This window comes from Schistocerca serialis, chromosome 7 (assembly GCF_023864345.2).
Source record: "Schistocerca serialis cubense isolate TAMUIC-IGC-003099 chromosome 7, iqSchSeri2.2, whole genome shotgun sequence".
NCBI classification, from domain to species: domain Eukaryota; kingdom Metazoa; phylum Arthropoda; class Insecta; order Orthoptera; family Acrididae; genus Schistocerca; species Schistocerca serialis.
This window is the reverse complement of record NC_064644.1, coordinates 187258076-187285279: the sequence shown is the minus strand read 5'-3', so window position 1 is coordinate 187285279 and position 27204 is coordinate 187258076. Positions and strand designations below refer to the sequence as shown.

Here is a 27204-nt window from a genome sequence, read left to right as displayed (position 1 = left end):
AGAAAGTGTCATTCACATCCGAGAAACAACAGAAGGATTCACGTTAAGCTATCGGGCCACATCAGTTTGCGACTGTCCGGCTTCCATTCTTTCTACGGCCCTCCACCGCAAAGAGTCTGCTGGGTATCTTCTTTGTACCATACTGCACCGTCTGTGACTGTGTACACAGCTATTGTAGATGTGGGGCTACCCGGCAAACCGTACCTCGTTTCATAGTCCCCTGACGTCATCATTGGTACAGTTGTCCGTTGATCGGAATGCCGTCTTCCGAGCAGACTTACGGGCATCCGGTTGACAGTTTGGTTGATTATATCGTGAATTAGACACAGGATGGGGAAGTAGCAGTTTGTTGCTTCAATTTTGGACACTAGTGTACTTTAAGTCATGGCGCGTGGGATAACCACGAGAGTGCTCCTGCTGTCATACGAAATCTCACCCCAGACGATAACTCTAGGTGCAGGTTCAATGTGTCTATCACGCAGACAGGCTGGTTGCAGGCTCTCAACTGCTCCGCTTCTAACAAACACACGGCCATCACTGGCACCGAGGCACAACCAGCTTTCATCTGAAAACAAAACAGACCACAACCCTGCCCTCCAATGAGCTCTCGCTTGGCGCCACTGAAGTCGCAAATGCACGTTACAGGACGTCTGTCTCGGAGCTGTCCTTGAAGTAACGAATGTGAAAGAGTTCATTGTGTCACTGTGGTGACAACTGGTGCTCAGATTGCTGTTGGATATGCAGTACGTTGTGACAGATACATACGCCGAAGACGATGGTCTTACAGTACGTTCTCGTGACCACCGCTGCCGTCAATCATGTACAGTGACTACGTTTCTGCCAAGTCCTTCTGCAATATCGCGGAATGTCCATCCACTTTTCGTAGTCCTATTACACGGCCTCGTTCAAACTCAGTGAGGTGCTGATAATGTCGCCTTTGTCGCCTGAATGACATTCTTGACTAACATCGACGTCTCAAAGGTAACTAAAGCTCACGACGATTACAGCGTGTATGTAAAGCAAACCTAATTTGCATCTTCATATTGGCGCTACTAGCGCCACTCTTACACAGATGGCGCGAAATTCGAACAGGTATCATCTTATAAATGTAGAAATACGTCTACTACCTTCTCGGCGTTGCGATTTTTTTGCCATCAGAGGGTTAGCTGACGTGTCACGCCAGAGAGAATAGAGAAGGTGGTACAGCGAGTACAACTTTCTTGAGAAACTGTGCGAACTTAGTAGTCTTGTAATCTGACTGGCTGCCATGACAGATGGAGCTATTAACCTCGGGATGCGCACGAAAATACTACTTTCATTAATTAATCTTTGTGCAAGTGTAATTCAGATCCCATTGGTAATTATAGGGGAAACCTCTCAACAGTAAGCTATCGTCCACTGAGTCTACATTTCGTGCAAAAACGCGATTTCGACTTTGTGAATGAAATCGTCGTAGTTGGTGTCTACCTTGAAACGTCTTCCAATTGAGATTTTTTAGCATTTCTGCGAAGCTCTTCCGTAAATCAGACAAACCTGGAACCAACCACTCGATCTGTCCTTATCTGTACACGTTCACTGATTTGTGTCCTATGTTGTGCAGGTTCCACACACTTGATTAGGAAGGGTCAATCGAACGTTTTGTACGCAACAATGAGCAGAAATCTTGATATAAGTTAGCCAGCCAAGAGCTGGGAGCGGTAAGGTGCCAGGCCACAAAAGAACGTAACGCTTCATCCAGAAGAGAGAAATGTATTTAAGCGAACTGATATTATGAATTCCCTTTAACACGTAAAATCTGACAAACACAAATGAATGCAATGGTGTATGGAACGACGTTACTGGGGAAAGGAATGGCACCAGACAGTGTTTTCGGACGAATCCAGGTCCTGTTTGTTCGAAAATGATGGCCGACTTTTGGTTCGCAGCAGACAGGGGGAGCTGCATCACAGTGACTGCATTCGCATCAGTCATACAGCGTCAACTCAAGGCATTGTGGAGTGGGGTGCCATTGGGTGCAATCACAAATCACTGTTGGTGCATCTCCAGGGCAGTGTAATCAATGTGACCTACGTCAATGACATCCTACGACCCGTAGCCATAGCCTTTCTGCACAACACTCATGACGCTATTTTTCAGCAAGACAATGCACGACAATATGTTGTTGCTCGAACACGCACCTTCTTGGTAGCACAAGATGTCAGCCTTTTGCGTTGGCCTACCAGATTACCAGATTTGTCGCCAATCGGAAGCTGTGGGATATGGCGAAACGATGGGTGCAGCACTGTGACTCAACGTCAACCACCACAGATGAACTTTGGAACCAGGTGGATGCAGCATGGATGGCTATACCACAGGACGCCATTCGGGCCTTACACTCGTCGATGTCATCAGGCATGGAATGACTTATCAGAGCTCATTGCGGACCCTTTGTTTAACAGACAACAGGACACATACTGAGGTGACTGAAATACTGCTCATTCCTGCAGAACATACTAACGTACATGTCCTGTGAATATAAACGTCCTATCTCTAATCTGAACTTGAGTGTACTTCTTTATGGATCACAGCATCAGCTGCAAAACATATGAGGTTGCTGTTAATGTTCTCTTTTCCATATTTCATTGTGTCCGAGCTTCTTTTCTGCACGTGAGGTTATCTAGAGTAGCGCGTTAAATGTTTTTTGATAACCTTCTTCAAATTAAGTTACGTGAACTCTAAGCAGAACATTTTCGAAACATACAGTGGCAACAATGTTGTAAGTCTATATAAACAGAGAACAATGTATCTCTGGGGCAAGCAGACACTCTCCTCATGCTTGCGTTTTAACCCCAAATGTAAGGCGGGCAATTTTGCGAAACGATAGGACAAGTGGAACGCTAAGTATACGGGATTTCCACACTTTCGTTCTCACCGTTCGATCATAAATGGCCGTTCCAATTTGTACCAGTCCCGTGTCGCTGCTGCAGGTATTTGATGAATTTAGCTGATCTGAGTAAACCGATGGGAATGGCGCAACCCAAGTGGATATACTGGTATCCACCGAACGAGTTTCCACTGCTTTGCATTCGTTTACTTTCTGCAGTGTTTATTAAAGCGCGCCGGATTTATAATCTCAGCGTTTCTAATAATTTCTCAAACAATGCGTACGTTAAGGTTTTCTGTCACTGGCGAGATTTGAAACTTCGAATATCTGCTGTATAAAGTTACACCGGTATTTAGAACAAGCGAGGTTAAGGCATGGTTAAGACACGGGATGAAAGGATGATGTTTCAAATTTACGTACAACAGTTCTGATTTAAAGTTTGAGAGGTATCACTAGATCAGTCACCCTGCGGGACGATATCTGCAACAGCACGGATCAGATTTTCTCGTCATCATAGCCTCGTTATTCACAAGCAGTCGAAACCAGAACCTTTTTTCAGAAAAAGTTAATACAACGTCACTTGAAAAAGTAAACTAATATAGCTCCGACAGCAAACTTGGTTCAAATGGCTCTGAGCACTATGGGACTTAACATCTTAGGTCATCAGTCCCCTAGAACTTAGAACTACTTAAACCTAACTAACCTAAGGACATCACACAACACCCAGCCATCACGAGGCAGAGAAAATCCCTGACCCCGCCGGGAATCGAACCCGGGAACCCGGGCGTGGGAAGCGAGAACGCTACCGCACGACCACGAGATGCGGGCAGAGCAGCAAACTTGTTCCCGTGTTGTGACCGCCCCATTATAATAAAGGAGGACGTCCTTCGCAAAGACGGCGAGGAAAGAAATATGTGGAAAAGATTCATTAAAAGAAGAGACAGGATGGTGGGACACCTGTTAGGACATACGACAATAACTTGCATGGTACTAGGGTCGTAAAGGGAAAAAACCTGTAGGGGAAGACAGAGACTGGAATAAACAAATAATCCAGAGGTCGTTGGGTATTTCTGCAACATGAAATCTGCCATGAGCAATTTAAAGGAAAGGAAGAAAAGTTAGCTTGTAGCGCCTCTTCAACGACTAGTTCTTCTTAAGGAATCATCCCTCGATTCAGCGTAAACGGTTTGAGAAGCTGAAGAAAAACTAAATCTGGAGAGTGCTGCTGCTACCAATAATTTTTACTATGACGTCACCGACAAGAGGCTGCACTGAGACTCTAGCTGTTAAAAAAGTATGTTTTTTGTCCATGAGTCATATCGCTGTGCCGTCTTTCATCCCTTTGTGTCCTCTGTAGATCTCTGCTCCTCTGGAGCGCCCTTTAGTATGTGGCCCTCAAGCTGTCTCTCTTTTCAGCATATTTTCACTCTATCTTTTGTTATACAGGCTGTAATGGGTATAAGTGCAGATACTTTTACATGTATTACCTTAATACTGACAGTTTCCTTTACTATTTTGATTTTGAACTGGCTTGATAGTAACCTTGCTGTCTTTCACCTTTGAATGACTTTGCGCCGCTAGAGAAACGAACTATATCTGCCTGCGAGAATACAACCTGAATTTTGCCCTGTTCTAGGATCTTTCTAAAAAGGTAAAAACTTATTAATCCTGAACTTCACTGTTAAAATATGTAATTAAATAAAGTGCGTTAATTATCTGCCTAATAATGCTGTTCTTAAAATGATCCCTGTGCGACGATAAATTTCGTAGCAAACTGAACCTGAAATGAAAATATCTTACCTCATAGTGGGCTTGGGTACGTGGTGCTTGCTTCTCTCTGTGCGCTAGCTACAAATTTCTAACAACTGTTGCTGAGAGCTTAGTGCAATGCTCCAAACAACAAGTAAACTGTTTTATACCCATCATTGAGTGAGACATGCTTTAAATAAAACTGACTTGGACCGAAGATACGGCCCATGTTCTTAGGTGAAATATAACGGACTGTTTTTAAATTATCTGATATATTATTACTTGTACGAATTTCATGTTACAAATCTCATTACCATTGCCAAAGTGCAACATTAATATCAAACTCTTATTCTCACAAAAGTCAGACAAATAATTGATAAACATAAAAAATACCTTACAGTGAAAATTACACAACCCTTAATGAAAAATCTAAAGCTCCCTGATATGGATGTCTCATTCAACAATGAATCCTAACTATGCACGATTGCGTATCACTAAATAAAAAATATTACCTTCATTCCTCTTCACACTCTTGTTTAATATCTTTACATCTCATCTCATTCTAAATCACTAATCAAATCCTTGTTCTCTGTTTCACAATATTAAAACAAAAATCATTTTACTTAAACATAGATGCACTTAACTTTACGTCAACATTATCATGAGTACTTCGCTCGGCGACTTTCTCACTACTACGCAAACGATAGAACCCCTTCACTCCTCGCTGAAAAAAAAAGAAAGAAAGAAAGAGGGAGAGAGAGAGACATCTCTCCACACAGATGTACTCTGAACAAGGATTGCGTGCGAATAAAAGGCGATTCAAAATTGTCACTGGCCGGCCGAAGTGGCCGTGCGGTTAAAGGCGCTGCAGTCTGGAACCGCAAGACCGCTACGGTCGCAGGTTCGAATCCTGCCTCGGGCATGGATGTTTGTGATGTCCTTAGGTTAGTTAGGTTTAACTAGTTCTAAGTTCTAGGGGACTAATGACCTCAGCAGTTGAGTCCCATAGTGCTCAGAGCCATTTGAACCATTTTTTTCAAAATTGTCACTTAGCGTTTGAGACATCCAAAGTATGTACAAATTCCGGAAATGCAAATAACAAACTCTCAATAGACCTGTTTCAATGCGTGCACACATCGGTGTGTTTGTTGTTTTTTCTGTGCATCGAAATATCTTCCCACAAACTTTCTGACCCGATGTTTTCTGCACAGTTGTACTGCACTACTAAACGGACTACGCCTGTCAGTATAGACTTCCCATTTTGCGTCCATGTGCCCACCAACACCTGACCTGCTGGCCAGGGGAAAATAAGCATTAATGGCTTGCTCTTGCGACATGTTATTGGAGGTAGTAACCAAGCTAAAAACATATGACACATAATGGCTTTGATTGTTCTTCTGCAGATGACGTTAATATTGATGTAATGTTGTTTAGTACACCTTCTGCAGTCACCAACAGCGGTTGCACTTACACCGTGTATTTTAAAAGTCATCACCTTCCTCGGATTATATGCTAACATGAAATAATTACATTGTCGGAACTTAACTAAACTGATACTCTTGTATTGTGCGATATGTTGATTGCAATTTCACCCTTATACGAGCTTATTTTCAGTATTTTCAGTACAAGAACATTCGATGCCTACAGACGAAGAATAGTGTGAATGCATGATGAGTGTTGGGCGTTTGTAATGTTAGTGGAACTTAACAAGCGGAGATCGCAACATAGCGCACCCAGATAACACGGATGAGCAATTTAACGCCGTCTTAGAACTTTAAGAAAGGTAAAAATGACGTAAGCGACATAGGAGAATCATGCTGCTAAACAGCACAAACAGGTGTCCATGTCGCAGTGATTGAAGCACAAGTGGTGACGAGATTGACCTAGGACAAACTCATCCCAAGAAGAGTAGGCACTGGCTCTTCCACAAGGACTACACAACTAAATCCCACGGGATTTTTCGACTAGCTGTCACGAATAAATGGATGAAATCTGGACATAAGTTACAGTCCGTGTCACCACGAAACGCCGGGAGAACATTGCTAGAAGCTGTATTGAGATCTCGGGTTGCACACGACAAAAAACAGAGAGTTACCCGGTGTACAGTCAGAGTCAACTGGGACATTGTGTGGCTTCTTGCGGTGTTCAGCGATGACTATCGCTCTTCTTTGTGGTGGTAAATCGATGACAACGTGTTCCTACTCGACCTGTTGAAAGGTCACAGGAAGCAGCGATTCTCTAGACTTGAAACTTGCATCTCCAGGAACTGGACCTGTCAACAGGACCAGTTTGGTAAATGTAGAAAGGAGGGTCGCTACTGGCAAGAATGGGAAACCTATTTTCATATCCTTCGTGGTAAGCGTACTAAAAGCGATATTTCAGAAGGAAAACGTGAGATATCACTGGAACCCTGAAGTTCACACGGCAAACGCAACTGAGGAATGTAGACTCCCCCTTATTTGTCGCCCATAGGGCATGTCTGGGACGCCACGCAAAGGTGTATACTGTCAGACGCGTATCCAAGGTTCGGTCCGGGAGGGGGGCGGCTTCACAGCTCTTCACTGTATCTACCCTCCCCATAATATATACGCTGTCTGGTGGAAAGTACGTGGACACCTTGTTTTCTTTTCTTTTTGAGTAGTCAGTCTTCTGACCGGTCTGATGCGTCCCACCATGAATTCCCCTCCCGTGCCAACCTCTTCATCTCAGAGTAGCAATTGCAACCTACGTCCTCAACTATTTTCTGGATGTCTTTCAGTCTCTGTCTTCCTCTGCAGTTTTTACTCTTTACAGGTCCCTCTGGTGGTAAGCTTCTATGGAATCAAACTGCTGAGGTTACCGGTCCCTCCCTCTGGTACTATGGAAGTTAGCCCCCGATGTCTTAACACGTGTTCTATTGTCCTGTCCCTCCTTCTTGTCAGTGTTTTTTATAATTTCATTTTCTCGCCTATTCCGCGGAGAACCTCCTGATCAGTCCATCTAATTTTCAACATTTTTCTGCAGCACCACATGTCAAATGCTTCGATTCTCTTTCTGCCATACAGTGCTGTGCTCCAGACGTACATTCTCAGAAATTTCTCCAAATCAAGGCCTATGTATGATATTAGTATACTTCTCTTGGGCAGGAATGCCCTTTTTGCCAGTGCCAGTCTGCTTTTGATGTCCTCCTCGTTCCGTCCGTCGTGGGTTAGTTTGCTGTCTACGCAGCAGAATTCCATAACTTCATCTACTTCGTGATCACCAGCTACGATGCTAATTTTTTATCTGTTCTCATTTCTGCTACTTCTCATAACCTTCGTCTTTCTTCGATTTACTCTCAATCCATATTCTGTATTCATTACACTTTTCATTCCTTTAACAGGTGCTGTAATCCTTCTTCACTTAAACCGAGGAAAGAAATGTTATTAGCGAATCTTAACACTGGTACCCTTTCACTTTGAATTTTAACCCCACTCTTGAAGCTTTTTTTCAGTCCCTTCCTTGCTTCTCCGATGTATAGTTTTAACAGCAGGAACGGAAGACTACATCCCTCTCTTACACCCTTTTTAACCCTCTAGTGCAATGCGTGACATACCGGCCAAACTCGCTTTGAAGTGCTGCAGAGACTATCGTGTGTTTCCTTTCTGCTTGATACCTGCGCGACACATCTATTAACGCTTCACGTGCAATCTCTGGTGGTGTTCAATCAGTGGTGCGGACAAAGCGTACCAAGGTAGTTTCGTCATCCGACCGCTGCTGTGAACAGCCATGGCACGCCAGGTAACATTGTTGCATTCATTGTCTTCATATTATTGGAGTTTTTTGACTGAAGAACGAGGAGCAATAGCAAGTGTAATAGACCACACAGGGTGATTCGTTGTAGTGAGATGGTACGGCAACAGACTTGTTACTCTGCTGTCATCTTTCGGTGATTGTTGAGCCCCTGGATCCGGCAGATAGGTGGGACAAATCACAAAGACAATATGTGAAAGTCCCAAGAACACATGTTATCTCAGCCTACAACACCTATATGGTTGGTATTGATCTGATGAACAAACTATCATCACTATAAAAATACCACATGAAATCAAGGTGGTGCTATTTATACAACTCCTGGCACACACAGTTGCCGTTGTCAACAGTTGGCTCAAATACCGTAAGGACTGCAAGTTTCTTTGCGAACTACACTTTTCACTGCACAAGTTCCAAGCAGAAACTGTGCGTGGACTATATTGGCAGAGAAAGACAAATCAAAGCGAGCGCGTCCAAATGAAGGTGACATGTCAAAAAAGAAGAAGGGCGCTGCGACAACAGCTTCATACTATATGTAATAATTATAAATAAATGCATTTAAAAGTAGACTGGTGTTAATATATTGATTTTTCAAAACAGGATATTCCATAAAAATAAGAACAAAGGAGGTTTTGGAATTAGAACCTTTAAATTAAATTATAATCCTAACAAAATGTCCTACCATCCAGCATTTTATGCTGTGTTTTCTCCGGTGTGACAAAACTGTCACATTAAAATATTAGAGAGGAAAATTTCAAAAGAGAATTGCACATTAAATCGTGAAAAGAAGCAAAAATAAGAGGTTTTGGGGAAATAAAAATTTTTATGACTTTGGGAAATGGTGTTGGGCATTATAGGGTTAATCTGCGCATGTCGTTCTTGGTCGTCCACTATTATTATTCCCTCTTGGCTCTTTTACATATTATACATTACTCGTCTCTCCCTATAGCTTACCCCTACTTGTATTTTTCAGAGGATTTAGGACATCTTACACCGTTTTACACTGTCGAACGGTTTTTCCAGGTCGACAAATTCCACGAACGTGTTTTGATTTTCCTTCAGTCTTGCTTCCATTATCAACCGCAACGTCAGAACTGCCTCTCTGGTGCCTTTACCTTTCCTAAAGCCAGTCTGATCGTCATCTAACAGACCCTCAGCTTTCTTTTCCATTTTTCTGTACATTATTCTTGTCAGCAACTTGATTGCATGAACTGTTAAGCTGATTGTGCGATAATTTTTCCGAAATTCTGGCGGATTATCGCCAGTAAAGCATTCTGCACACCAGCGTGAATAATAGTTTTGCTGCTACTTCCCCCAGCGTTTTTGTAAATTCCGATGGAATGTTATATATCCCTTTTGCCTTATTTGATTTTAAGTATTCCAAAGCTCTTCTAAATTCTGATTCTAATACTGGAACGCCTATCTCTTCCCTATCGACTTCTGTGTCTTCTTCTGTCACGTCATCAGGTGAGTCCTCCCCCTCAAAGAGGCAACCAATGTACCCTTTTCACATATCCACACCCTCCTCTGCACTTAACAATGGAACTTAAATTAACTCTTAATTTTACTGCCCTTGTTTTTTAAATTTCAACGAAGTATTGCCTTGTCTTTTCTATAAGCTCAGACAGTCTATCCAACAAACATTTCTTTTGCGATTTCTTTGCATTTTTTATGTAAACATGTAGCCTTAGCGTATCGCCTTAGCATTCCAGTGCTTACTATTTGGTTCATTCGTAAGTGACTTGTGTTTCTGTATTCCTCAGTTTCCTCAACATTTTCGTATTTGATTTTTCCGTTGATCAACTGAAGAATTTCGTCTGTTATCCACTCCTTCTTCGCAGTTACCATCCTTGTACCTATGTTTTTCTCTCCTGTGATTGCCCTTTTCAGCTGAACTGCCTACTGAACTGTTCATTATGGCCATATCTGTAGCCTCAGAGAACTTCAAGCGTAACTCTTCATTCCTATTCTTTGCACACTGGTTCTTTCTTCACTTAAGCTTCATCCTATTTTCGTCGTTACCAAACTGTGATCCGAATCTATATGTGACCGTGGGTACGCCTTACAATCCAATATCTGATTTCGGAATCTCTGCCTGACCGTGACGTAATACAACTGAAATCTCCCTGCATCTATTGGCGTTTTCCAAGTACAACTCATCCGCTTGCGATTCTTGAAACAGCATTCGCTATTACCATCTGGAACTTGTGGCAGAATTAATTTAGTCTTTTTCCTCTATCATTCCTACATTCCCACTACCAAGCCCATATTATCCCAGTAACCCTTTCTTCTGCTCTTTCCCCTACAACCACATTCCAGTCCCCCATGGCTATTAGATTTTCATTTCCCTTTAGGAACTGAATTACCCGTTCAATAGCCTCGTAAACTTTCTATATCTCTTCATCTTCCTCTTGCGACGACGGCATGTATACCTGAACTATCGTTGTCGGTGTTGGTTTACTGTCGGCTCTGATGGGAACAGGCTTATCAACGACCAATTCACAGCAATCACTCTCTACCCTACTTTCCTATTCATAACGAATCCTACTCTCGTTACACCATTTTTTATTGATACTGATATTACCCAATACTCGTCTGACCAGAAATGCTTGTCTTCTTTCGGTTTCACTTCACTGGCCCCCACCATATCCTTAACGTTTCCTTTTCAAATTTTCTATTTTCCTTATCAGGCTCAAATTTCTGCTGACATTTCACGCACTGATTTGTAGAACAATACCCTTTTCTTAGTTATTTAGTCTTTTTCTTATGGTCACCTTCCCCTTGGCAGTCACCTCCCCGAGAACCGAATGGGTGACTAACGAGGAATGTTTTGCTAATAGAGAGGTCACATGACACTTTTTCAATACAGGCCACATGTCCTTTGGATACAAATTATCTGTTTTTAATGCAGTGGTTTCCGTTGCCTTCTGCATCCTTTTACTGTTGATATGTGCTGATTATTTCGTCTTTTAGGGGCAGTTTACCGCCCCAAGGGCAAGAGAGTGCCCTGAACATCAGTCCGCTCCTGCGTCCTCTTTGACAGAACCGTTGGCAGAATGAGGGTGACATCTTATGCTGGAAGTCTTCGTCCACCATTGCTGATGATTTTTATCCAAAATTTAAGAAGTGGCGTGGTTTTAACCGAGGACGTTTTGATTACTAGTCGAAGATGCTACTCCAGACCACGGGTGCTACCTGTTAGCAGATGTTATATGGAATGTCTCTCCCTTTACCTCTATAAGATAACAACTTTGCTAGAGGTACATCCAATGAGGCATCTGATGCCTGTGGAGGAATAGTAGGCCATTCTAAGGAGCTGGAAACGGAAGAGTTAGCATTGATAGACGCTGGAGTCTGGATCGAAATCGTGTTCTAGCTCATCCATTGTGTTCAGGTCTTGACTTCGGGCAGACCAGTCCTTTTCAGGAATGTTATAGTCCCCAAGCCATTTCCTCACAAATGCTGCCTGATGACAGGGTCATTATGCAGATACGTACAGCAGCTATCTTGGAATTATATCTCTACTATTGGCAGTGCACACTACCGTAAAATGTATCCACATACTTCCGTATCTATTTCTCCACGAAAAACGCCCCCATGTCGTTATTCACCCCCTCCGTATTTCACTGTTGGCACTATACATGACAGCAGACATGACAGCAGGCATTGTTCTCCAAGACATTCGCCGAACCTAACTCATTCGCGAAACCCAAACCATTCCGTCGGATTGCCAAAGGGCAGTGCATAATTCATCACACCAAATCACTCGCTTCTAGTCATACACTGTCCAGTGGCGTTGGTCTCTACACCACCTCAACCGTCGCCCAGTACTGACTGCAGAAATGTATGGCTTGTAGGAGCTGCTCCACCGTTGTATCCCAGTCTTGTTATCTCCAAACGCGTAGTCGTTGTGCTGGCTGGACTGCAGATTTTAATACAAACTTAATATTTTCTTTGAATCCGTGTTTAGTACAGCACTTTTGTCGTTTTTGGAGTGGGGAGGCTAAGCCATGACTACCATGATACCCACCCCCTCCCCATCCTGTTACTTTCACACCAGTCTCCATCCATCAGTCTTCATGATGTTACACAGCACGTTATACAGGCATTGCAAGATAGTTCTCAAGATGACATTCGTGTTCGTGAGGGACACATCTCATACTGATGTAGACGAAGGACATTAGTTCGAAATGTAACGAAAGTTTAATTATTTAATTCACGTTATGTGATGATCATCCCAGAGTTTGATAAATATCAAAGCCATGGCCACGGCCTTGTGGTGTTGCAGGCACGGCGAGGACTGGCAGGCGTTTCGCAGCAGGGTGCAGCAGCCGATGCTACAGCCCAGGACGGCGCGGCTCTACGTGGGGCCCATACAGCAGGCCGCGGAGGACCTGGTCCGCAGGTGAGTCTCTCCTCTGTCCAACAATCGTACAAGTGGAACCACGTCCAAGTTACACCCGGGACAGGCTGCGGATTCTCCGCATGTAAGACCTGTTTTTTTTTTTTTTTTTTCTTTATTGTATTTCGATTACCCCCGAAGGGGCGGGCTGGCAGCAGCTTATTACGCTGCTCTGCCCGCCTACAGACATTTTAAAATATAAGGAGAAGTTAAGAAACAATAAAAGCAGGCGATAAAATGGGGACTTAAATTGTAAAACGGCGGAAAATTGGGGAAAGTTCGCAAGAGATATAAAATCACACCCAGCGACAGTATGATGGCCGTTCGCAACACTTCGGAAAAGACACACAACACTGGACACTCACTGTAAACACTGCACTAAAATGTCGGCACAAAGAGGACACACTATAGCCTAGGGCAGATGGGGGGTTGGACCTGGACAAATGAGGGGGAAAACAAGGAGGGAGGAGAGGAAAAACGAAAGGAGGGGGGAACCAAAGGAAGGAGAGGACGCATAAGGGGGGAGGGGCAGGGCAGATGCGAGAGCGAATGGGAAAATGCAGAGGAGGGAAATGCAAAAGGACTCAGGGGAGAGAAGGGGGGGGGGCGGAGAGAGGGTAGGTGGGGAAAAAAGAGGATGGAAGGGGTGGAGAGGGAGCCTAAGAAAAGGATGGAGGAAAGGAGGGGGGGGGTGAGGATCAGAGTTGATAGGAGGGATAAATGAAGGGAGAGAGGGCATCATCCGGGAGGGGGAGTTGATGGAAGCCACCTTGGGAAAGGAGATGAAGGGTGTAGAGATGGAGGGTAGGGGGGACACAACAGTGAAGGCACGGCAGAGGGCGGCGGTTGGAGAGGAGAGGAGCAACCAGGGGGTGAGGGGGATCAAAGCGGCGGGAGGTGTAGAGTATGCGGATATGTTCGAGGAACAGGAGCAGATGGGGGAAAGAAATGAGGTCATAGAGGATCCGCGTGGGGGACGGGAGGCGTATACGGAAGGCGAGATAAGGCCTGTCTGTAAATACCTCTAAATGCAATATAATGCCCTTAATAAAGCCTGAGAACATACAGTTTCAACGTTACTGGTCAACTACAGGAGCATGTAAAATCAAGTAAATAACACACTCTAGCACAAAAGTAGAAAAGAAAACAGCACCACGAAGGAGTTAGGCAAATTGGTCACATTCTAAAGTTGGCAGGGGTAAATTACAGGGAGCGAAAGGCTATTTACAATTTGTACAGAAACCAGATGGCAGTTATAAGAGTCGAGGGGCATGAAAGGGAAGCAGTAGTTGGGAAGAGAGTGAGACAGGGTTGTAGCCTCTCCCCGATGTTATTCAATCTGTATATTGAGCAAGGGGTAAAGGAAACAAAAGAAAAATTCGGAGTAGGTATTAAAATCCATGGAGAAGAAATAAAAACTTTGAGGTTCGCCGATGACATTGTAATTCTATCAGAGACAGCATAGGACTTGGAAGAGCAGTTGAATGGAATGGACAGTGTCTTGAAAGGAGGAAATAAGATGAACACCAACAAAAGCAAAACGAGGTTAGTGGAATGTAGTCGAATTAAGTCAGGTGATGCTGAGGGAATTAGATTAGGAAATGAGACACTTAAAGTAGTAAAGGAGTTGTGCTATTTGGGGAGCAAAATAACTGATGATGGTCGAAGTAGAGAGGATATAAAATGTAGACTGGCAATGGCAAGGAATGCGTTTCTGAAGAAGAGAAATTTGTTGACATCGAGTATAGATTTAAGTGTCAGGAAGTCGTTTCTGAAAGTATTTGTATGGAGTGTAGCCATGTATGGAAGTGAAACATGGACGATAAATAGTTTGGACAAGAAGAGAATAGAAGCTTTCGAAATGTAGTGCTACAGAAGAATGCTGAAGATTAGATGTGTAGATCACATAACTAATGAGGAGGTATTGAATAGAATTGGGGAGAAGAGGAGTTTGTGGCACAACTTGACAAGAAGAAGGGACTGGTTGGTAGGACATGTTCTGAGGCATCAAGGGATCACAAATTTAGCATATGGAGGTCAACGTGGAGGGTAAAAATCGTTGGGGAGACCAAGAGATAAATACACTAAGCAGATTCAGAAGGATGTAGGCTGCAGTAAGTACGGGGAGATGTAGAAGCTTGCACAGGATAGAGTAGCATGGAGAGCTGCATCAAACCAGTCTCAGAACTGAAGACCACAACAGCAGAAAAGTAGAAAAGAAAACTGCACCACGAAGGAGTTAGGCAAATTGAACACAAATAGTTATTATACAGGTATGACACAAAAAGGCAGAATTGTAAACTTTGGCGGCCGATCGATGATTGTGTAACGCTGCAGTGCAGTTTTACAGCGCAGTTGGCAAGGCCAGTTAACAGGGACCACACCGATACCAGGGCATAAAGTCCTTTCGAATTTCATTTCACGGATAGAGTTGGACAGAAACCTCTAAGACGGTGCGTGAACAGTATATGCAGATAGCATTTTAGAGGGGACGTGTAGTTGGTCTCAAAGAAGCTAGTGGATGTAATCGGCGAAACGCTAGAGATTTTGAATAGGAAGCGATGCCACTATTCGCCTATGTTGGCAGGAATGGGTGAACAGTGACCGAACGCAGCGTCGAGAAGGAAGCGGTTGACCTAGAGAGACGACAGAATCTTAGGACTGGACAACTGTCAGAGAGACACTCAGAGACTAGCATTCATCATCACCATCCCGCGTGCTTTATTGACGAAAGGACCATTATTAGGCGCCTTACAGAAAGCGGGTTTCACTGATGAGTCACGCTTCGAATTGAGCTGCGACGATTTCATAGCAGCTGCCATCCGTGGCATCCCTACAGCACTGCGGTCCGTTGACGGTATTCTACGTACCGTTTTGTTGCCCTTCATGGCAATCCATTCTGAGCTTTTGCAGCAGGGTAATGCCCGGCCGCACTCGGCGAGAGTTTTTAGTGCTAGTCTTCGTGCTTGCAATACCCTACTTTGGCCAGTAGTGCCACCGGATTTCTCCTAAACTGATAATGTTTGGAGCTCTCCAACCAGCTCAGGATTCTGGCGATCTAATCCAGTTGTACAGAATTTGGTATGGTACTCTTCAAGAGGACATCAATAACACTAACAGTCAATGACAAGCCGAATAACAAATTTCGTAAGTGCCAAAAGTGGACCAACGAGTTATTGACTTGCTTCTCTTGAATAAATCAACCAATTTTTCTGAAATTGTAATAATTTGTTTGTCATGTGCATCACATCTACCAATTTCCGTCCCATTCTGATAATTCCTTCATGGTGCGTCACTTTTTTTGGCCTTGGGGTGTAAAAAGAAAATAATGGCCATTGTCACATCGTCATTATTATCCATTTTTACACTCACTGGTACATAAAGCTTTCTTCTCGACTTTCCCATCTAGTGTCAAAACATTCATTCTGCTGCCTCGACTTTGACTCCCTTAGCACGCAGTTTTTTTTGCTCTTTTTGTTTGTTAGAATACAGATAATCATATCATTTACATTGTGCTCTTAATTTCATATTTCACTGTACTTTCTTCCCTGATGTATTGGGATGTTTTTCTTTCGCTCCTACTAATTTAAAACATGCATCTCTCCATCCATTTTCGAAGTTACGACAATGTCTCGTTCTAGGCGCTTCAGTCCGGAGCCGCGCTGCTGCTACGGTCCCAGGTTCGAATCCTGCCTCGGGCATGGATGTGTGTGATGTCCTTAGGATAGTTAGGTTTAAGTAGTTCTAAGTCTAGGGGTCTGATGACCTCAGATGTTAAGTCCCATAGTGCTTCGAGCCATTTGAAACAATTTTTTGAGAATGTCTCACTGCCTTGTGTCAAAATTATTCACATCAAAATTATTCATTCTGATTGTACATTTCCGTTTTCAAAACATCGAAATCTTGGTTTTAAAACTCGGTTTAGTTTCAGAAAAGCGTTCAAGAATATTTCTATTCGTGTTAATTTTTTTAAGGCGTGTACTGGACTGAGAGTAGGGGCTGCAATTTCTCCTATTTTGTTTGACTTAAGAAAGATCGATCCACAGGTGACCCAAGTGCAGAGACGATATTTACTAGACCTGGTTATGCAGATGATGTAGCAATAAGCAGCTTCAAAACAGGATTAATCATATAAATGCAAAATTAGTATAAAATCTCTGAGAAAACAGGATTACGGGTGAATGAAGAAAAGACAATATCTGAAGTAAGAAAATCCGAAGACAGTTGAGCCCGCATCTCGTGGTCGTGCGGTAGCGTTCTCGCTTCCCACGCCCGGGTTCCCGGGTTCGATTCCCGGCGGGGTCAGGGATTTTCTCTGCCTCGTGACGGCTGGGTGTTGTGTGCTGTCCTTAGGTTAGTTAGGTTTAAGTAGTTCTAAGTTCTAGGGGACTGATGACCATAGATGTTAAGTCCCATAGTGCTCAGAGCCATTTGAACCATTTTGAAGACAGTTGAGCACTTCAAGTACTTAGGTACACTTCTTAGTAAAGACAACAGAATGGACATAGGAGTACATGCCCGCCTAAGTGTGCCTAACAACATATTTTTTAGTTATATGAATATTTTGACACGTAAGGACCAACTTCGAAATTTACGTGTACCAAAGCCTACTCTTACCGGTAACATTATATGGATGTGAAGCATAAGTATTTATAAGTAAAGATGAAGAAAGATTTTTAATATTCGAAATGAAAATACTAAGTACAATTTTCGGACATGTATCTGATAAAAATAACATGGAATGGAGGAGATGAAAAACATGAAGAGCTACTGGAGCCGTGCAAACACCACAGAAACGTCGAAGTACTAGGGAACAGAAAGCTGAGCTGGGCTGGTCACATACAAAAATGACGGGCCTAGACTAACTATAATAGTATTAATCAGGACAATAGCTGGAACGAGAGGAAGAGGAAGATTTTGAATTAGATGGCGATATAACACCCGATAGGGAACAGCTAGGAACAACAACTCCAAATGACCAGTAAGAAATGGAAGAGGCTCTAGAGAAGGTCTGATCGATGAGACCCTTGCTAAATTTTTGTTGTCCATTCGCTCATTATATCAATCTGATCTAGACAAACAGACACACACACAGACACACACACACACACACACACACACACACACACACACACACACACACACAAAGGCTTGCGCGCGTGATCAACTGGGTTCTGACTTCACTGTTAAGTTTTATTATTTTTCTTTGGGATTTGTTTGTTATATGTAATCTTAATCTTTCGTAACTGACATTCATCTCTCCTTTTGTACTTGCTCTATACGCTTCTTCCATTCGCTGTAGAAATTTACCTACACTACAATCTGGTCTGAACTGGTTATCATCCACGTTTAAGTTCCGTACAGAGGTACACTCCATACAAATATCTTCAGATAAGGCATCCTACCACTTAAATTTATAATCGATACTAAAAATTTTCTCTTTTCAGAAAGACTTTTCTTTCTATTGCCACTGTACATTATGTCTGCATCTATCTACATCTGCATAAATTCTCCGCAAGCCACCGTAAGGAACATGGCAGAGGGTACCTTGCACCACTCCTTAGTCTTTCCCTTTCTTCTACCACGCTCGACCAGAGTGAGGGAAAACGGGAGTCTATAAGCCTCCGTACGAGACCTAAATCCTCTTCGTGCTTGTTACAGGAAATGTAAATTGGTTGCTGTAGGATCGGTCTTCAGTCAGCTTCACTTCTGACAATTTTCTCGGTAGTACCTCGCGGAAAGAAAGTCGTCTTCCTTCCAGAGATTCTCATTCGAATTCACGGAGCATCTGTGTAACACTTACGTTATGATCGAATCTACAGGTCATAAATGTCGGTGTCCTCCTTTAATCCGATCTGGTCGGCATCCCAAACTCTCGAGCAGTACGGTACTGAAGACTGGGTCGCACTGGTGTTCTGTATGTTGTCTCCTTTACAGATGAACCATACTTTTCCAAAATTCTCCCATTTTTCTCGACCTTTCGCCTTCTCTATGCTTACGTACTCGTTCCATTTCACATCGTTTTGCAACGTTACGCGTAGATATTTAATCAATGTAATTGTGTCAAACAGCAGCCGCTAATGCTGTGTTAGGACATTACATATTTGTTTTTGCTACTCATTTGCGTTAAATTATATTTCTCTACATTTATAGCGCGCTGCCACTCATCACACCAACAGAAATTTCGTCGAAGTTATCATATATCTTCCTACAGTCACTAACGACAACAGCTTCACGTACACCATAGCATCAGCAGTAATGAGCTGCAAATTGCTGCTTACCTTGCCCGTCAGATGATTTATGTATCCACATCCTCTGTACTACAACCAGTGCCTCAGTTCCTAATTCTGTGAGGATCAGCTGATTTATTCGACTACATTCCTTTACCCTAGTTTTTACTTTTATTGATATCATCGTATAACCTATTTTCAAGACACTATCCATTCCGTTCAGCTACTCTTGAAAATTCTTTGCCGTATCCGACAGGATTACGGTGTCACTGTCAAGCCTCAAAACCTTTACTTCTTCACTGTGACCTTTGGCATGCTTTCCAAATATCTCTTCGTTTTCTGTACTGCTTACTCAACTTGAATAGTGTCGCTCCTTTCTCAACCACTGCGTTCCTTTCATTCACTTAGATTCTTATAATTGCTCATATCTTAATTATATTCTTGTAACTCCTAATATCTTAAATTTTCGAGGAATTACGTGAAGATAAAGACGGGAGTTTACTAATTCATTGGAGGCATATCGCAAACTCGCTAAGTGTACGCACTTTGACGTTTTTTTGAGCCGTGGATCGCGAAATGTGGTACAAATGGTAATGGTGGAGACAGAAGTAACAGTCTATCAAGTGTCCTGTGCACATTCCGTGAAATCGCTGAACTTGTGAACTTAAAGCATCAAGTGCTTCTACCTCGTGTATTTTATTAATCGCTTTAATTTATCGGATGCAAAGACCAGGTGATTTCAGTTATAATACTGTTCGATGACCAGTAAATAATGTAACTGTATAAGTATTTATTTACTACTGTGGGCCGCACTAAATGGTGAGGTATCTGTCTCACGTGTGCAAGACATAGTACAATGTCAGTGACAATAAATATTACGTGTGTAGAGCCTTATCTAGATCTAGCCAGTTCGAAAAGACAAAGTAGCAATTTTTAAGATCTTCGTAAAACAGGAAAAACAACTGGATCTATTGAAAGAAAAATATGAGCAGCAAAGCAAGAGCTGCTCTTACAACAGGAGCAGCAACATCAGCAGTAACAACAACAACAGCGATTACAGTGGCAGTTACTCAACTTGACAAGCACGTGTTGTAGCGCTCCGGTGTCCCTTCCTGACGCAGACAATACTGGCCAGATTTTCTGCAGTGTTGGAGTTTATAAGCAGCACTCCTGTACCATGATCTAGCGGCTTGCGGACGCTTTGCGAACGCCGCTTGTTGCTGGGACTTTTACGGCGCGGACCGGAAGTGTTTCAGATGATACCACCAGGGGCAAGACATAATACTTTCACTGCGTGATAGAAATGGTAAGTTGCACCGGTCAAACCAGTACTCAAGACAGGCAGTGGGAGTAATACGCTGAATTACAGACCCATATCACCAACGTCGACTTGCAGTAGAATTTTGGAACATACGTAGTAATTGACGGAAAGTCATCGAGTAAAATAGAAGTGATTTCTAGCATTACCTAAAGAAGTGTTATAGGCCCTCTGCTGTTCCTGATCTGCACAAACGACGTAGGAGGCAATATGACCAGCCCTCATAGATTATTTTCTGATAATGCAGTCATTTAACGTTTTGTAAAATCATCAGATGATCAAACCCAGTTGCAGAATGATTTAGACATGATACCTGTGTGGTGTGAAGACATCCACAAGAGTACTAAAAGAAATTAGCTAAATTTCTGTTACACGAAAATCACACAAATATAAAGACTGTAAATTCAACTAAATACTTGGGGATTACAATTACGAATAACTTAAATCGGAACGAACACGTATATAATGTTGTGGGGAAAGAGAAAGAGCAACAGGTTTACTAAAGAGACAGCTTATACCACGTTTGTCACCTTTCTTCTGGAATATTGCGGTGCGGAGTGTGATCCCCATCAAATGGGACTGATGGAGGACATCGAAAAAGTTCAAAGAAGGGCGGTATTATCACGAAATAGATAAGAGAGTGGCACGGATACGATACGCGAATCGGGGTGACAACCTCCGAATAAGAAGATATTTTGTTGGCATCCACCAACACAGGGAAAAATTACCATTGTAATAAAATACGAGAAATCAGAGATCGCACTGAAACATTTAATTGTTCGTTTTTTTCACGCGCTATTCGAGAGTGAAACGGAAGAGAAATAGTTTGAAGGTGGTTCGACGAACCATCTGCCATGGATTCAGCTGTCAACTGCAAAGTAGTCATGTAGATGTAAATGTATATACAGAAATTCGCCCCTCAGCAAAAGCCTCCTGTCTTCATCCTGGACGGGCTCATGGGTGCACTAATCCGGTATCATGTCTGCCGAGCGCATGTGCCCCGAGCGCATGTGCCCGTCAGAACGAATGTGTTACTTTGAATGTGCCGTACTACCCGGACAAACATACTTAGAATGGGCTACGAAACTCCAGGAGATTAGTCAATGCTGTAAATTGAGTCCAAAGCAGATGGTATATTCTAAAGCTTGTGCAGATAGCCTCATTACAGACTGATTCAAGACGGATCCAAGTTTCAAGGCCTGATAGGTGAACTCACGTTAATGGCATGAGGATACAGAAAGCAATGGAAACCACTGCATTAAAGACACGTAACATGTATCCACAGGAGATGTGGCCTGTATTTGTGAAAGGATCGTGATGTTATTTCCATTGACAAAATATTCCCAACTTGTGGTACATTGGGCACTCCGGGGCAGGAAGGGGGAGATCTGCCAAAAAGAGCGGGTTTGAACGTGGTGGGGAAGCTATAACATCTGAAAAGGGAAATGCTAAGGCCTACATTGCAAGCAGAGGGTGAAGAGATAGAGAAATTATGAGGTAATTGAACAGGTAATTTAGTGCATAAAGCGGGATCAGACACTAATAACCATGGAGGACTGGTGTGCGGTTATAGTGGAGAGAGTAGAAGAAAGGATTACGAGAAAATATGAGCTTGCCGATAGGAACGAGAGAGGAGAAATACTAATTGAGTTCTGCAATAAATATCAGTTAATAATAAAGGATATTCTGTTCAGGACTTGCAAGAGGAGGAGGTATACTTGAAAAAGGCCGGGAGATACGGGAATGTTCTAATTAGAGTACGTCACATTCAGGAAGAAATTCCGCAATCGGATACTATATTGTAAAGCGTACCCAGGAGCAGATATAGACTCAGAACTCAATTTAGTACTGACCAAGAGTAGGATGAAATTCAAGAGACTAATCAGGAAGAATCAATGCCCAAAGAAGTGGAAACAGAAGCACCAATGAATGTAGAGACACCCTTGAAGTTCTCCATGGCTACAGACACTGCGATAATGAATAACACAGTAGGCAGTTCAGTTTAAGACGGATGACTATCTGTAAAATGTAAATGGAAAGAAAAACGCAGGTACGAGGAAGGTAGCTGCGAAGAAATCATGGATAACAGAAGAAATGCCTCAGCTGATCGATGAATGAAGGAAGTACAAGAATGCTCAGGGAAATTGAGGAATACAGAAGTACAAGTCGCTTAGGAACGAAGTAAAGAGAAAGTGCAGGGAAGCTAAGGTGAAATGGTTACATGAAAAATGTGAAGAAATCGGAAGAGAAATGCTCGTCGGAAGGACTGACTCAGCATACGGAAAAGTGAAAAGAACCTTCGGTGAAATTAAAAGTAAGATCAGTGACATCAGAAATTCAATGACTGTTCCAATGTTAAATTCAGAGGAGAGAGTGGATAGGTGGATAAAGTACACCGAAGGCCTCTACGAGCGGTAGGACTTTTCTGATGACGTGATAGAAGAAGAAACAGGCGTCGGTACAGAAGAGGTAGGGGATCCAGTATTAGAATTTGAAAGGGTTAAGATGAAATAAGGCAGAGGGGATAGATAAAATTTCTAAAATCATTGGGGAAAGTGGGACGCTGGTGTGTAAAGTGTGTGAGTCTGGCGATACACCATCTGACTTTCTGAATAATTCCGAAGATTGCAAGAGCTGACAAGTGCGAGAATCATCGCACTATCTGCTTAACAGCTCACGCATCAAAGTTGCTTACAATAATAATATACACTAAAAAAAGGTTCAAATGGCTCTGAGCACTATGCGACTTAACTTCTGAGGTCATCAGTCGCCTAGAACTCAGAACTAATTAAACCTAACTAACCTAAGGAGATCACACACATCCATGCCCGAGGCAGGATTCGAACCTGCGATCGTAGCGGTTGCTCGGTTCCAGACTGTAGCGCCTAGAACCGCACCGCCACTCCGGCCGGAAATAATATACAAAATAATGGGAAAGAAAATTGAGGATCTGAGGGATGATGATCAGTACGACTTCAGGAAAGGTAAAGGCATAAGAGAACCAGTTCTGACGTTGTGGTTGATAATGGAAGCACGACTGAAGAAAAATCAAGACACGTTAATAGCATTTGCGGACAAGGAAAAAGCGTTCGACAAAGTAGAATGATGCAAGATGTTCTAAATTCTGAGAAAAGTAGGGGTAAGCTAGTGAGAAAGACGTGTAATATGCTATTGTACAAGAACCAAGAGGGGACAATAAGGCTGAAAGACCAAGAACGAAATGCTCGGATTAAAAGTGTGTAAGACAGGGAGGTAGTCATTTGCTCCTATTGTTCATTCTTTGAACAAGGAATGACAGAAATAAAAGGAAGATTCAAGAGCGGGATAAAAATTCAGGGTGAAAGGATATCAATGACAAGATGCGATAATGACATTGCTATCCTTATTGAAGGTGAAGAAGATTTACAGGTTCTTGTGAGTGGAGTGAACAGTCTAATGAGTATAGAATATGAGTCGAGAGTAAGACGAAGAAAGATGAAAGTAATGAGAACTAGCAGAAATGGGAACAGTGAGAAACTTAACATCATAATTGATGATCACGCAGTGGACGAAGTTAAGGAATTCTGCTACATAGGCAGCAAATTAATCCACGGGGACATAAAAGGTAGATTACCACAGGCAAAAAGGGCATTCACGGCGAAGCGATACCTGCCAGTGTCATAGACACTTAAAGTAGTAAAGGAGTTTTGCTATTTGGGGAGCAAAATAACTGATGATGGTCGAAGTAGAGAGGATATAAAATGTAGACTGGCAATGGGAAGGAAAGCGTTTCTGAAGAAGAGAAATTTGTTGACATCGAGTATGGATTTAAGTGTCAGGAAGTCGTTTCTGAAAGTATTTGTATGGAGTGTAGCCATGTATGGAAGTGAAAAAAAATGGTTCAAATGGCTCTGAGCACTATTGGACTCAACTGCTGAGGTCATAAGTCCCCTAGAACTGAGAACTAGTTAAACCCAACTAACCTAAGGACGTCACAAACATCCATGCCCGAGGCAGGATACGAACCTGCGACCTTAGCGGTCTTGCGGTTCCAGACTGCAGCGCCTTTAACCGCACGGCCACTTCGGCCGGCTGGAAGTGAAACATGGACGATAAATAGTTTGGGCAAGAAGAGAATAGAAGCTTTCGAAATGTGGTGCTATGGAAGAATGCTGAAGATTAGATGGGTAGATCACATAACTAATGAGGTATTGAATAGAATTGGGGAGAAGAGGAGTTTGTGGCACAACTTGACAAGAAGAAGGGACCGGTCGTTAGAACATGTTCTGAGGCATCAAGGGATCAGAAATTTAGCATTGGAGGGCAGTGTGGAGGGTAAAAATCGTAGAGGGAGACCAAGAGATGAATACACTAAGCAGATTCAGAAGGATATAGTTTGCAGTAGGTACTGGGAGATGAAGAATCTTGTACAGGGTTGAGTAGCATGGAGAGCTGCATCAAACCAGTCTCAGGACTGAAGACCACAACAACAACAACTGAATTCTTCTCCTTGAAAATAAACTAAATCGTTTTTTCTTCGTAAAACTTGTTTCTTCATAAATGTTGACTATGATTTAGCTTAGAGTGAACGGAATAACCTGATTCTTAGAGAATGTAAAAATAAAATATTCTTCCTTTATGGGAATCTAGATAAATAATCCCTACTTCTTCGTACAAATGAAATTCACAGAAAGCTCTACGACCAGGTCGAAAAATCACGGCTTGCTGTGCCACCAGATAAATAAGGTACAATATGCACAACTGTCCTAGAAGGCGTACACTTGTTCATGAAGGAAAGTCGAGTGCGGACGCTCCATTTGCCAACATCTAAATGTCAACGTGCTGTTGGTCACTGAACATACAAAAGTAAATACCTACAGAACTTGTCCTCACTTCGAGCATCTGACTTTCATTTTCTCCTTACCTTTCTCGTAAACCTGCCTGACCTCTCCTCTAGCAGACTGTAAAGGTACGGTTGGTAGCTCGTACTGCCATACAGAGAGACCGAAACCAAATGGAGTGTAGCAGGGAGGATACCATTTTAGTTACAATGTACGGTTTGACCTCGGCGCATCGCGCTTTTGTGACTGTAAGAGAGAGAGAGAGAGAGAGAGAGAGAGAGGGGGGGGGGGATTTCAAAAGTTAAAAATGGTGACAGTGTGGCGGCTATGCAGCGCAAGTTTCGGCAGCAGCTCAAATCTGACGAACATGGAATAGTATCAGAACGGCACACAATTCGGAAGGGGGAGATCAGTTTCGTGCTACTGCAAGAGCCACGAGTAAATCCCACTACGATGGTGCGGGCGCCACTGAAACATTGACAGATGATACGGAGTCCTAAACGTGCAGTAAGCAAACATGCTGCACTTCTAAGCTTGTCAGACAGCGGCATGCAACACTTTCTCCACAGTGATTTACCGACTCATCGTGATCCGTAACTTACCTGACCGCAACTATGCCTCCCGGGAACAATTCAGTACAGACCTTGTCGGCCTTACGGGAAGAGAATAGGGACATTCTACCCAATCCAATTATGTTGTATGAGAGACCCTTTAATTGACAAGCCATATTAACAAGCAAATGTTGCAATACTGAAGTGGCGGGGATCGACAGGAATACTACGAAAAAGTGAAAAGGTCATAGCATGGTGTGGTATTTCGGCATCCGGGATTATTAGACGCCACTGTTTTGAGAATAATCAGAGAAACGCAGTCACATTAAATTCGAATCGTTACAAAGGCATATAGACGACTTTCCTGACACCTGAAAGATATGTACAGAGTGTGATAGTTTTAAGTGCAGATATTTCTGTTAGTGACTGAGAATAGTGTACATTACACCAGTATTCACGTCATTGCAGACTAGTAATTATTACAGGTCATATGGTATCAAGTGGGTAATTTTCTCCAATATGTGTGGCAAGGACAAGCCATTGATGCTTATTTTCCCCTAGGCATCAGGTCAGGTATTGAAAACACACACACACACACACACACACACACACACACACACACACGCACACACACACGCACACACAGGTGTAATGGGTATAAATGCAGATACTTCTATATGTGGTACTTTAATATGCACACACCTCACTGTGTAGGATGTTTTTCCACTGCATTAAACAGTCTTGCAAAAAACATCTCACAAAATTTACTACCCAGTGTTTGCTGCAAATTCGTTAACTTCATCACTATTTGGACTAGGCCATTCAGTACAGACTAATCATTTTAAATCCATGCGCCACATCTTAATATATGACCTACTGCCCAGGGGAAAATAAGCATTAATGGAAAATTAAAGCAATAACAGCCCTCGGTCGCAAAAAATTAAGTCTTTTGACCTGGTTTCAGCACTACTATGAGTGCCTTCATCAGAAGTAAAACATTCAAACTGGCATGTCACGCACAAAATAAATATCAAGCAATAAAGCTTTAGTCACAAAATGTTAAAAAAGAATACATGGAAGACAAGCCACTATGGGCTGCTCACACATGTCAAGCCACAGGTAGCAACAGACAGTGGCTTGCCTTCCATATATTCTTTTTCTTAAATTTTGTGACTAAAGCTTTAGTGCTTGATGTTTGTTTTATGCGTGACATGCCAGTTTGAATGTTTTACTTCTGATGAAGGCACTCACAGTAGTGCCTAAACCAGGTCAAAAGACTTGATTATTGCGGCTGAGGGCTGTTATTGCTTTAATTTTATTTTGTATACGGTCGCTGGCCACGTAGCCACGTTTAAAACTTTAAGCAATAATGGCTTGCTCTTGCCACGTGTACTTTGATGTACCAACCAAACTGCTAATAGCTATAGTTATTAGTCTGCAAATAAAGTAGATACTGATCTAATGTTCATCTTCTGTCTGGTTTGATGTAGCCTGTCACGA

The 27204-nt window shown here is 42.7% G+C and overlaps 1 protein-coding gene across 1 annotated transcript in view; it reads left to right on the top strand.

Annotated features, from left to right (window-relative positions):
- LOC126412350 (probable cytochrome P450 301a1, mitochondrial) overlaps window positions 1-27204 on the top strand; it is a 260468-nt gene that overhangs the window by 102629 nt on the left and 130635 nt on the right. The window contains exon 4 of the mRNA XM_050081903.1: window positions 12672-12788. Within this exon, the coding sequence (XP_049937860.1) occupies window positions 12672-12788 (117 nt within the window). The remainder of the gene's footprint in view (window positions 1-12671; window positions 12789-27204) is intronic.